At 40.1% G+C, this 13,879-nt stretch overlaps 1 protein-coding gene across 7 annotated transcripts in view; it reads left to right on the top strand.

Moving 5' to 3' along the window:
* ATG13 (autophagy related 13) overlaps positions 1–13,879 on the top strand; it is a 46,189-nt gene that overhangs the window by 14,590 nt on the left and 17,720 nt on the right. For all 7 annotated transcript variants that reach the window (XM_079928224.1, XM_079928227.1, XM_079928223.1 and 4 more), the window contains 5 exons: positions 6,195–6,276; positions 7,244–7,324; positions 7,715–7,834; positions 12,184–12,230; positions 13,734–13,874. In XM_079928224.1, coding sequence (XP_079784350.1) covers positions 6,208–6,276; positions 7,244–7,324; positions 7,715–7,834; positions 12,184–12,230; positions 13,734–13,874 — 458 coding nt within the window. In that variant the 5' untranslated portion in view covers positions 6,195–6,207. The remainder of the gene's footprint in view (positions 1–6,194; positions 6,277–7,243; positions 7,325–7,714; positions 7,835–12,183; positions 12,231–13,733; positions 13,875–13,879) is intronic.

Genomic DNA, 13,879 nt, shown 5'->3' with positions numbered 1-13,879 from the left:
ATTTGTTAGTGTTCTTTCAACCAAAATTAGGAAGGCCTGAAGGTGGGTGTACATGTCAAGCATATTATTTGATAGGCCCCCAAAGATGAGTCCTTTGTAATTTGATCAGTAGATTCTCCTGTGGATCTCATCAGTTATTTCTTCTCAAAGGTTTTATTTCTCCTTCATTGGTTTCTTCCCACCCCCCACCTATAAATTTGCTCAGATATTCCTATCCTACAGGGAAAATCCTTTTAACAGAAAAGCTTGAGCTCTTTTCCTGTCTAACATCTCAGAAGTAGCTGAATCCATTCCTCACTACCACCCTAAGAAACTCTCCTCTCAAAGGTCATTAACAACGTAATGCCAAGTCCAGTGGCCTTTTCCTCTTGAGAATGAAGGAATCCAGAATATGTCATCCCAAAATATGCCTCTTTGACATAATTATTTTGAGCTGAAGGCAGTTAAGAAGCAGCAAATGCAGGAGAACCTTTCACTGCCCTCCCGTTTTCTGCCTAAAGGCAGGATATAAATTCCCCTTTTTTACTGGAGACAGATTCTTATCAGACCTGAGAAGACACCAGAGAAATCTGCAAACAAACCTTGCTCCCTTAGTTTCCTCCCACAGCCTGCACCCTTGAATGCCTAAAACTGCTTTCCTTTGTCCTGTCATTTCTCTATGAAGTTATTATTCTTTGTTGAAGACCCCATATGAGCCATAGTTCTAAGCCACTGCTTTGAGTTATTTTTTGTTGAGGTTTCTCCTCTGTGGTAGGTGCTGCATTAGTCAGTAAACTGTTTTGCTCTTGTTAATCTGTCTTTTTGTTGAAGGAGTCCCAGCTCAAAGTTTAATATGCGTAGAGGTAAAGTTTTGCCTCCTCCACAAGAACTTACACTGTTTGACCATCCCTTCAATCTTGAAACTTTAATTTCCCCTCAGTTTCAATGAAAACTTCTCAGAAATCATTTTATCTCCTATTTCTCTGATTAGTTCTTGCATTTCTTTTTGTGGTTCTTTTATGCAAATACTTTCCAAGGTCGTTGTTTTTTTTTTTTTTTTCCTGTTATCTCCCTTGGTGATTTCATCTGTTGCTATAGTTTTAATAATTCCTTCTTTTTTGAGATTTATCTCCAACTTTAATCTCAGTCTTAACCTTTTCCATTAGCTTCAGATTTAGCATTTTCAGACAGATCTTCAGGTGTTTCTAACTCAACCTATTAAATAAACTGAACTGATAGGCAAAAAATAGTGAACCTTGATCCCTAACGTACACCACATATACAAATTAATTTTCGATGGATCACGAATCTAACTGTGAAAGGTAAAGAGTAATGTTTCTAGAAGAAAATGTAGGAGAATATTTTCATGACTTTGAGATCAGCAAAAAAATTTTTAACAGGACACAGAAAAGTGCTAACCATCAAAGAAAATGTTAATAAATTGGACTTACTAAAATAAAGAACCTCTGATCATCAGGAAACTCCATAAGAGGATGATGCTCAGCAATAAAAAGGAATGAACCATCGGGACTTCCCTGGCAGTCCAGTGGTTGAGACTTCACCTTCCAATGCAGGGGATGCAGGTTCGATCCCTGTGGGGAGCTAGAATCCCACATGGCCTTGTGACCAAAACATGGAACAGAAGCAGTATTGTAACGAATTCAATAAAGACTTTAAAAAATAGTCCACATCAAAAAAAAATTAAAGAAAAAAGAAATGAACTATTGACATAGAATATAACGTGGGTGAAAAAATATATAACATGGGTGAATCTCAAAATGATTGTGTTTAGTGAAAGAAGCCAAAGAGTACATACTGTATGATTTAATTTATATAAAACTCTGGAAAATGCAGGTAGGGATCTTTAGTGATAGAAAGCATATCAGAGGTTGTTTAGGTATGGGGGATTATGGGGGCGCGGCTGGAGGGAGGGAGTATGAAGGAACATGAGGAAACTTTGGGGGAGTAATTGTTATGTTCACTATTTTGTGGTGATGATTTTACAGTTATAAACCTGTCAAAACTTATCTTATACTTCTGATATTGTCAATTATACCTCAATAAATCTGTATTTAATGTGGACATAAAAACCACCCAGATGAGAAGAGGTGAAGGCCATTTATTCAGAGCTTTCGGGTAGCAGAGGAGTCAGTTCCAGCGCTTGCCTTTGGCAGAGATGCAAAGGTAGGTAGACCACTGGGGAAGCTTTATAATGGAAAAAAGGCAGGGAAGCCTTCAGGAATGTCCTGATTTGGGGCTATTGGCACAAGGAAGCTGTAGGCAGCCTGACTACAAGTGGGGGTACTCTATATGATTGGTTGGGGTACATATTTGGCTTTCTCTGGTTGGTCCTAAGTTGGAAGCAGGGATAAAAATTAGGGAAGCTGTCAGTTAATCAAGTCCTGGCTGTTTGGGGCCAGTTTTTACAGGGGTTATCATTTGACTTCCTGGACTGGTTGCTAGAGATAGTCTGACTTCCTTGACTGGTAAGTGTAGATAGTAGGTTGGCTTTCTGGGCTGGATTTTTGCAGATTGTGGGTCAGAGCTCTATCTTTATATATATAGTCTGGCCATTGTCCGTTAGTATGTCGTGACTCTCACGATAAGAAACAAATTCCACAAGAAAGGCAAGCCACGAACTGGGAGAAGGTATTTGCAGTACATATCCAACAATGTACTGAATCCACTATATATTTTTTAAAACTCCCACAATTCAGTAAGAAAAAGACAACCTAATTTTTTAAGTGGGCAAAAGGCTTGAACTAGCACTTTATGAAAGAGGATATCCAAATGTCTAATAAACATATGAAAAGGTATCATTGGAGGAAAGGCAGTCATCATTTCATCTCTAATTTAATCATCAGTCATTCAATGCAGATTAAATGAAATACCACCACACTCCTACCAAGATGGCTAAGGAATCAGCAATACGAAGTGGTAGTATAGATGTGGAACACTGGGAGCTCTAAGGTACTGTTGGTGGTGATGTAAATTGGTACAGATCCTAGAAAACTGTTTGGCAGTATCTATCAAAGCTAAACACAGGCATACCTTGGATATATTGTGGGTCGGTTCCAGATCACTGTGATAAAGTGAATCACATGAATTTTTTTGTTTCCCTGTGCATAGAAGTGTGTTTAAACTAAACTATAGACTATTAAGAGTGCAATAGCATTATGTCTTAAAAAAAACAATGTACATACCTTAATTTAAAAATACTTTATTACTAAAAAATGCTAGCCATCATCTGAGCCTTCAGTGAGTTGTAATCTTTTTGCTGGTGGAGGGTTTGAAATATTTTGAGAATTACCAAAATATGACACTGTGACACGAAGTGAGCAAATGCCATGGGAAAAATGGCGCTGATAGACTTGCTCAACACAGGGTTGACCCAAACCTTCAATTTTTTTATTTAATAAATTTATTTATTTTATTTATTTATTTTTGGCTGCTTTGGGTCTTTGTTGCTGTGCGCGGGCTTTCTCTAGTTGCGGCGAGCGGGGGTTATTCTCTTCTTTGCAGTGCGTGGGCTTCTCATTGCGGTGGCTTCTCTTGTTGCGGAGCATGGGCTCTAGGTGCATGGACTTCCGTAGTTGTAGCACGTGGGCTCAGTAGTTACGGCTCGCAGGCTCTAGAGGGTAGGCTCAGTAGTTGTGGCGCATGGGCTTAGTTGCTCCACAGCACGTGGGATCATCCTGGACCAGGGCTGGAATCCGTGTCCCCTGCATTGGCAGGCGGATTCTTAACCACTGCGCCACCAGGGAAGCCCCTTCAATTTGTTTTTTAAGAAGAGGAGGTGGCAATATCTGTGAAGCAAGGTGCAATAAAACAAGGTATGCCTGCATATGCATACTCTGTGACCCAACAACAACACTCCTGGCTCTACATCTGATAGCAGTGAGTATTTATATTCACAAAAACTCTCATGTAAGAATATAATAACCGACTTCCCTGGTGGCGCAGTGGTTAAGAATCCACTTGCCAATGCAGGGGACACGGGTTTGAGCCCTGGTCCGGGAAGATCCCACACGCCGTTGGGCAACTAAGCCCGTGCACAGCAACTACTGAGCCTGCGCTCTATAGCCCATGAGCCACAACTACTGAAGCCTGCATGCCCTAGAGCCCGTACTCCGCAACGAGAAGCCAATGCAATGAGAAGCACACGCACCACAAGGAAGAGTAGCCCCCGCTCGCCGCAACTAGAGAAAGCCCGTGCGCAGCATCGTAGACCCAATGCAGCCAAAAAAAAAAAAAAAAAAAAAAGAATATAACAGCTAAAAGCAGGAAACAACCCAAATATTTATCAACAGTTTAATTTATAAATTGTGGCATATTCATAAAATGGAGTGCTACATAACAATGAAAAAGAATAAACTGCTACATGCAGCATTATAAATGAATCTTACAGACATAATGTTGAATAAAGGAAGGTACACAACAGAAGAGTTAATACTATTTGATTCCATTTATAAGAAATTCAAAACAAACAAAACTAGGGGCTTCCCTGGTGGCGCAGTGGTTGAGAATCTGTCTGCTAATGCAGGAGACGTGGGTTCGAGCCCTGGTCTGGGAGGATCCCACCTGCCGTGGAGCGTCTAGGCCCGTGAGCCACAAGTACTGAGCCTGCGCCTCTGGAGCCTGTGCTCCGCAAAGAGAGAGGCCGCCACAGTGAGAGGCCCGTGCACCACAATGAAGAGTGGCCCCCGCTTGCCACAACTCGAGAAAGCCCTTGCACAGAAACGAAGACCCAACACAGCAAAAATAAATAAATTAATTAATAAACTCCTACCCCCCAACATTTTCTTAAAAAAGCAAATAAACAAACAAACAAAACTAATCTATGGTGATAGAGGTCAGAATCATGGTTGCTTTTTGGTGGTTTTATTGACCAAAGGAACACAAAGGCACCTTCTGGATTATTGGAAATGTACTATAACTTGATCTGGGTTGTCATTATATGAGTGTTTACATACAAAATGTTTATTGAAATGCACCTAAGATTTGTGCATTTCACTACATGTAAGTTATACCTCAATAGAGAACAATGTTTTTTTTTAACTTGTATTATTTCCTGTTTCAACTCTATCCTTTTGTTTATACCTTTCCTTAAAACTAGCTGTCCCTCTGGCTTTCTTGTTTTTCTGAAAGCCCATTAAACTTTTTGCACTCAGTCCTTAAATCCTGTTAGCTCTTCCTTTAAAATACTTCCCATCCATACTATTTCCAAATCATGTCTGTATCTGTATTAGAGTTTTAGCCTTGACCACAAGCCTGAATTATTGCCAAGGACCTAATTGGTTTCCCTGCTTTCCATACTCAAAACTATTCTACAATATGCCAGCAAAGCTATCATCTAAAGCACCATTTGGATTGTGTTGCTTCCTCTCCTCAAAAGCCTTGAGGGTGCTCCCATTTCTGGCATATTAGATGCAGGTCAGTCTCTAGCACTGTATATAAGTCTCTCATGATCTGGCCCCAGCCAGCCATACACAACCGCTGGAAAATTGGCATACTTAATAGTTGCAAACCCAGTTTGCTCTCTGTGGCTTATACGCCTTTGTTCATGCTCTTCTCTCTGTAAATGCTTTCTTCCTCATACCAGCCCCTTCTCAAAACATTTTAACCTGGGGGTTTATGATGTACTTCGTGAAACTCATGAACTCCCTGAATATACCCAAAGTTTCTATATTTGTGCATTTTTTTGGAGAAAGGGCTTGTCATGTCATTGGATTCTCAGAAGGGGTCCAAAACCCACCCCCACCCCTACCCCACTCCCGCCCAAAGTTAAATTGATTTACTGGCCCTTTGAAGGAATGTTAACTCACTTTATGTTTTAATAAACTTTTTGTCTCATTAGCACTTAGTCTTCAATATGCTGGGTAATAAAACTTTTTTAATAGGTAAGTAATATAACTTTTTTAATATATAAGTTATATTTAAAAGCTCAAAGTTTCAGATTCAGGTAAAATGGCTTGTCTCATCTATTTTTAAGGTCTATAGATTTAGCTCTTTGTGTGGAATTTATTTTGCTCAAAAGATAGTATGTATTTTTCACTTTGGTGTCTTTTAGTCAGGGGGGAAATTTTTTTTTACCTCCTACGTGACTATTCATACAGCTAGTAGACAATACCATCTCTGTATGCTTTGTTGTAGCAATCCCTTTTAAAAGATATTAGTCACATTTTTCAACACTTTTTTTTTTCTTCCTGTTTTAGATTCCTATAGGCAATGGAAACTGATCTCAATTCCCAGGACAGAAAGGACCTGGACAAGTTCATTAAGTTTTTTGCCCTCAAGGTACTATATCCATTCTCTTGAGCCTAGAACTGTTAGAAATAACTTCCGTGCTTCTCCCTTTTTGGAAATATAGCATAACAGCTTGCAGCTTGCCCATTTTAAGGGATACTTCTGTCTGTTGTAAACCAAACTGTGAAATTTGGGGGCGGTACTGGGGGTGTAACTAAAAAGTAGCTTCCAATTTTCCTCAGCTACTTGTTCAAAAAAAATTTTTTTTTGCAAGCCTGTTTGCAGAAATGTCAAACTTATTATGCCAGGTTATTGGCACAGTATGTTCCCTTGGGGTGGGAACAAAGACTGCGGACTGGAATGGACAGCAGTTTGGGCATCTTTCCGTAAGCATCAACTACCTCTGAAATGTCTCACTTTCACTTATTGTTCCCTTCTGGGTAAATGAAGAATTAAAACTGAATTTTGAATGCTTTAGAAGGCATATTTTCCTAAATCTAAAAATCATTTCCATCACTCTCACTCCTTCCTCTCAACCATTGCTATGTAAGAATAATCCATGCAGTAGATTCTGGTTGTAAAATTAGTTGGAAGACTTTTGCCATATGGGCCAAGTCATATGAATAATTGTGGAATCCTTGGTTTAAATCAACTATGATTACATAAGTGTATGGCAGTGAATATTTAAACCTATGGTTGGACTTGTTTTTCTATGAAAGTCAGAGCCATCATGTGCAACTTTCTTTCTGCCATGTGAGAATATTATAGATTACAAGCCTCAAATTGTAATTTCTCTAATTGGTTGACACTGTGCCCTCAGGAATATTTACAGTGTTATTTTTGTGCCATGTTTTTTTCCTACGTGTTCTTGAAGGTTTTAAATCCTACCCTTTCCTGAAGTATAGTTATGATCATTGGCATCTTTTAAATCCTGCATTGGGAGGGTTTTAACCCTGATTAGGAGCCAGATCAATTTGTTTTAACTTTTCATCTTTGATTTTTTGTTTGCTTTTTTTAGACTGTCCAAGTGATTGTCCAGGCTCGACTGGGCGAGAAGATTTGTACTCGTTCATCTTCTTCCCCAACGGGTTCAGACTGGGTAAAATTCCAATTGTTTGTTAAGGGATATACTATGGTGTTTGTCACAAGGAATCACAGTGTAGTAATAAATAATTCTATTTCTAGTATTACTAAATCATAACATTAAAATACCTAATTCCATTTGATCCATTCACTTGGAAAGTATGTTCTTCATCAGTGTTAGTCTGATGTATTTGTTTTTTGGCTTTCTGCTGTGATAGGTGAAAAGCTTTTTCAACCTGAGTTTTGGGACTTTGATGCAAGATATCTTATGGGGAAGGGAGAAGTAAATGAATGTCCTTAATCAGTCAAGAGCAATGCCTGCTTTACTCAGCATCCAATCTTACTACTTTATGTTTCCATAATGTTCCTTGTGAGTGTTTAACACAAAGTTCCTTTTGTTTTCTAGTTCAATTTAGCAATCAAAGACATCCCAGAGGTTACGCATGAAGCAAAGAAGGCGCTGGCAGGGCAGCTGCCTGCCGTCGGGAGGTCTATGTGTGTGGAGATCTCACTCAAGACTTCTGAGGTAAGGTTATGGCCAGAAGGATGTCTTTTTTTTTTTTTTTAACTTTTTATTTTATATTGGAGTATAGCTGATTAACAGTGTTGTGATAGTTTCAGGTGCACAGCAAAGGGACTCAGCCATACATATACATGTATCCATACTCCCACAGACTCCCCTCCTATCCAGGCTGCCACATAACATCGAGCAGAGTTCCCTGTGCTATACAGTAGGTCCTTGTTGGTTGTCCATTTTAAATATAGCAGGGTGTACATGTCGATCCCAAACTCCCTAACTATCCCTTCCCCCATCCTTCCACCCCCGGTAACCATAAGCTCATTCTCTAAGTCTGTGAGTCTGTTTCTGTTTTGTAAATAAATTCATTTGTATATTTCTTTTTAGATTCTGCATATAAAGGATATCACAGGATATTTCTCTTTCTCTTTCTGACTTACTTCACTCAGTATGACAGTCTCTAGGTCCATCCATGTTGCTGCAAATGGCATTATTTCATTCTTTTTAATTGCTGGGTAATATTCCATTGTATATATGTACCACATCTTCTTTATCCACTCCTCTGTCATTGGACATTTAGGTTGCTTCCATGTCTTGGCTACTGTAAACAGTGCTGCAAAGAACATTCGGGTGCATGTATCCTTTCGGACCATGTTTTTCTCTGGATATATGCCCAGGAGTGGGATTGCAGGGTCATATGGTAGCTCTATTTTTAGTTTTTTAAGGAAAATCCATACTGTTCTCCATAGTGGCTGTACCAATTTACATTCCCACCAACAGTGTAGGAGGGTTCCCTTCCCTCCACCAGGACGGTGTCTTAACTAGGCACTCAAAGCTCTTCACACTCTGGTTCCAACTCAGCCTTTTTTTTAAAAAAAAAAACTTATTTATTTGGTTGTGTTGGGTCTTAGTTGTGGCATGCGGGATCATTTTTTAGTCGTGGCATGTGGGATCTAGTTCCCTGACCAGGGATCGAACCTGGGCCCACTGCATTGGGAGTGCAGAGTCTTAGCCACTGGACCATCAGGAAAGTCCCCCAACTCAGCCTTATTCCTGCTCCTTCCCTCTCTGATCACCTCATTATTCTCTGAGGAGGTTGTGGTTTTTGTACTTATTTTTCCAACAACTTGGAATAGACTCTTCACCTTCATCTTCATATATATCATCTATATGTGATATGTTTCTACTTATCCTTCAAGACTTATATGCCCTAGAGCAGGGGTCCCCAGCCCCTGGGCCGCACAGCAGGAGGTGAGCAGTGGGCGAGCAAGTGAAGCTTCATCTGCCGCTCCCCATCACTGTCATTAACGTGTGAACCATTGCTCGTATACACTGCCTTGAACTGTTCCCCCCATCATGCGCATTACCTCCTGAACCATCATCATCCACACCACCCTCCCCCCATGGAAAAATTGTCTTCCATGAAACCGGTCCCTGGTGTCAAAAAGGTTGGGGACCGCTGCTCTAGAGGATCTCCCTTTCTAAACCCTCTTTAGATTTCCTGTGTGTTTTCTTTACATTTGTTTCCAGAGTATAAATTGCTGTATTGTGGGTTTTTTTAATGTGTTTTGGTTCACCTTATTCCATGCTAGGACTGAGGCAAATATTCTTGCTTTCATGTTTATTAATTGATATCCACTACAGGATTGTGAGGGTGCATGGTATAATAAAAGGCAAATGAGTTTGGAGCTATACAGACCCAAATTGAGATCCTAGCTGAGCAACTTTGGCCAAATTACTTAACCCCACCTCCCCTAACACCACCAAAGTAACACGACCCTTCACAGTCTTGCAGAGCTATAATATTTCCTCATTTCATTCTTACTTGTAAATTACCTAATATAACATATGGTGGGTGATCATTACATGTTCCTGTTCATACTATCCTTTTTTTTTTTTTTTTTTTTGGCTGTGTCGGGTCTTAGTTGCAGCACTTGGGATCTTCGTCGTGGCATGTGGGATCTTTTGTTGGAATGCGCAGGCTTCTTTCTAGTTGAGGGACATGGGCCTAGTTATTCTGCGGCTTGTGGGATCTTACTTCCCTAACCAGAGATCGAACCCGCGTCCGCTGCATTAGAAGGCAGATTCTTAACCAAAAGTCCCTGCACTTTTATTCTTGAGGTCAGCAGCTTTGCCACATCTTATTTATCTGTGTAGTTCTTCAGTTCTTTTTGAGGGACTTCCCTGGTGGCGCAGCGGTTAAGAATCCACCTGCCAATGCAGGGGACATGGGTTCGAGCCCTGGTCCAGGAAGATCCCACATGCCACGGAGCAACTAAGCCTGTGCACCACAACTACTGAGCCTGCACTCTAGAGCCCGTGAGCCACAACTACTGAAGCCCGTGCACCCTAGAGCCCGTGTGCTGCAACCACTGAGCCCACGCGCTGCAACTACCGGGCCCGCATGCTGCAACTACTGAAGCCTGCGTGACTAGAGCCTGTGCTCTGCAACAAGAGAAGCCACCGCAATGAGAAGCCTGCGCGCTGCAACGAAGGGTAGTCCCTGCCCGCCACAACTCGAGAAAGTCCGCGCACAGCAACGAAGACCCAACGCAGCCAAAAATAAATAAATTAAAAAAAAATTCTTTTTGAAATGAGGCAGGATATAAATAAATAATCATCTCTCTGCGTGGCACAGTGCCTGGGATGGCACACAGTAGGCTCTCAATTTTGTTGAACGAATGATGTCAGTACTTGTTCCATGGCAACCTTAAGCACCAAATAAAACAAAACTTCGTATTTTTCTTTATTGAATTACCAATTTATACTGTGGATTATTTTTCTTAGCGATCCATAGGGAGTCCAAAAGGAATCCCTGGAAGAACTCTTTCCTCTCTCAGGCATCTATGTAATCCTATTCTAAACTTTTGTGATTATCCTAGAGAAACCACACCAATTTATCTTGGATACTTCCTACTGTCCAGTCATCCCTTGATTTTTTGGGGGGGGGCGTGGATTCAAAATTCATCATGTCATTTAGAGATGACACTGTGATGAAAAGGATATATATTAAGAATACATATTTAAATTTGATCTAGAACAAGTAAAAAATCTCTACTCCGCAAACTAACCCGAGTTTATTCCCAAACCTAAAAGAATGGCCCTCTTACAGCTGATTCGTAAAAAGATTACTTGTGTTCAAAAGTATGTGACTATCCATCTCACTAAATGACACACAGGAGTGTTACAGGGTTAAGGGATTCTGGATTTGGTCTTTTCTTTTTCTTTCCCACCCACTAGACTAAGTCTGTTCAGAGTAACACATAGAGAGACTGAACAGTTTGGCTAAAGACATCAAATAGCTAAAAAGACTTTTAAGTAAGGAGCTTGTTAGGGTATTTAACTGTGAGTGTCACCTAAAAATATCCTCTATAGAATTGGAGGGAAAGGCTCTCTCCATGATTTGAAGTGTTGGCCTTTCTGAAGAGCAATTTGGACATACATAGCAAAAGTCTTAGAAGCATGAATATTCTTTGATCCAACAATTCTAATTCTGGAAATTTACCTTAAGAAACTAATTCAGGATGCATACAGAATTTTAGTCTCAAGTCTGTTTATCACAGTGTTGTTTGTAGTAGTGAAAATTTAGAAACAAGCTGTATGTCCAAGTATGGGGGTACTGATTGGATAAAATAATTGTCATATGTTGGAATACTACACAGCCATTAAAAATAATGTCGAATTTTAAAATTTATTTATTTAATTTTTGGCTGTGTTGGGTCTTCATTGCTGTGTGTGGGCTTGCTCTAGTTGTGGTAAGCGGGTGCTATTCTTCGTTGCGGCGTGTGGGCTTCTCACTGTGGTGGCTTCTCTTGTTGCGGAGCCTGGGCTCTAGGTGCGTGGGCTTCAGTAGTTGTGGCTCGCAGACTCTAGAGCGCAGGCGCAGTAGTTGTGGCTCACGGGCTTAGTTGCTCCGCGGCATGTGGGAGCTTCCCGGACCAGGGCTTGAATCTGTGTCCCCTGCATTGGCAGCTGGATTCTTAACCACTGTGCCACTGGGAAGTCAACTAGAATTTTTAATTATAAGGAAAATTCCATGTTGTATTTATTGATAAAAAGTGATAGGGGCTTAGACCGTGTGCAGCAACAAAAACCCAATGCAGCCAAAAAATAAATAAATAAATATTTTTTAAAAAGTGATAAAAATAGTATATATAGTATGATCTCACTTTTATTTAGAAAAATCACTGATTGAAAAAAAAAGAAAGAAAAATCACTGATTGGATTATAAGTTGATGTCTCTTCTTTTTGCTTATTTATACTTTCTAATATTTTTATAGTGACTGTATAGTGCTTTATAATAAGGAAAAAGAAGATTAAAAAAAACCTGAAATATCTTTGAATTGTTCCATCTACAGGGAGATTCCATGGAGCTAGAAATCTGGTGTCTGGAAATGAATGAAAAGTAAGTGGTCTGTCTTAGGGTCCTTCGTTGTGGTAGCTGAGGATAAAGTGCACAACATCATGTGAAAAGCAGGGCTTTGTACCAGTCATGGAGAGGGTTCTGACCACTTAACAGAGCCAATAGGTCTTTGCTACAGTTTGCTTCATGCTTGGCTTCCAGCCCAGGCACAGAGATGACCTTCAGAGGGAGTGTCAGTCCAGAGAGACTCAGACACCACTGGGAGAGGAGCAGAGAGAAAGCTGAAAAAGGATTTGTTGTTTTCCCAGAGTACAGATAGTTCTCTGATTAAATCCCTTGAGCTCTTGTAACATGACTACTCTGTTTTGTCTGTTTTCTATGTGGCAGACATCCAATAAGATTTCCCCTCACTACTCCTTTAGACATGCTGTGTTGGTCACGGATTGGAAATGCATGTTATTTTCCCCCTCCATTTTCTTCTTTCAGGGCAGATTAGCTTACTTCCTGCCCAAAGCTTTAGTTTTCAAAAAGAATATATAGGAAAATTGAGGAAATAGCAACACATCAGAAGAAAAATCTTATTAATAAGTATGAGTGGTATGGGCATTATTTTTCTTTCTTAAATAGAAAGCAACTGCCAGGTTATAGTCCAAAATTTTAGTACCAAATACTTCTCCAGAGTTCCTGTTAGATGTATAGAGGTAAACTGCTCGTAAGATAGTACATTGAAATTGTTTGCACCTTTAGTAATACAATTGCAATATTGAATTACTGTTTTTAAGGGTGTTGCTTTATTTCTTAGAAAGATAACTGCTTCGAAGCTAGAAAAATATATTGGATACCTTTTGGTGCCCACCTGCCTTTGTCTAGTGCATGAGAAAGTGAAACTTTGGCTAGCTTCAACAATCTGTTGATAAACTGACAAAGAATTCTAACTACAACGTTAGTTCAGAATACGTTTTTGTTTTGTTTTGTTTTGTTTTTTGCGGTATGTGGGCCTCTCACTGTTGTGGCCTCTCCTGTTGCGGAGCACAGGCTCCAGACACGCAGGCTCAACGGCCATGGCTCACGGGCCCAGCCGCTCCACGGCATGTGGGATCTTCCCGGACCGGGGCACGAACCTGTGTCCCCTGCATCGGCAGGCGGACTCTCAACCACTGCGCCACCAGGGAAGCCCCAGAACATGTTTTAATAATAAATTTAATCTTATACAGTTCCAGCACTTAATTTGTGACTATCTCTGTTGACTGTAATACTCTGTGAAAGGTTATTTAGACTGCAAATCAGATTATATTCTATCAGAATTTATGAATAATGCTAACAGATTTTTTTTAGATTTTTTAAATTGAAGTATAGTTGATATTCAATGTTGTATTAGTTTCTAGTGTACAGCAAAGTGATTCAATTTTATATATATATTCTAATGCTAACAAATTAATCTCAGTAGCTAGATGGAACATAACTAACATCTCTATTCATTGCATTTCTGTTCTTTGTTTTTCATTAGTGGAGTAGGAGAGTGCTGATAGTGTCTTTGCTCCTCAGGTGTGATAAAGAAATCAAAGTTTCCTATGCCGTGTACAACAGACTGTCGTTGCTACTGAAGTCTCTCCTTGCTATAACTAGGGTGACACCAGCTTACAGACTGTCCAGGAAACAAGGGCATGAATATGTCATATTGTATAGGTAAG

Source organism: Stenella coeruleoalba (genome assembly GCF_951394435.1).
Source record: "Stenella coeruleoalba genome assembly, chromosome: 8".
Lineage (NCBI taxonomy): Eukaryota > Metazoa > Chordata > Mammalia > Artiodactyla > Delphinidae > Stenella > Stenella coeruleoalba.
The sequence above is the reverse complement of the archived record's forward strand: the minus strand, read 5'-3'. Positions and strand labels throughout refer to the sequence as shown.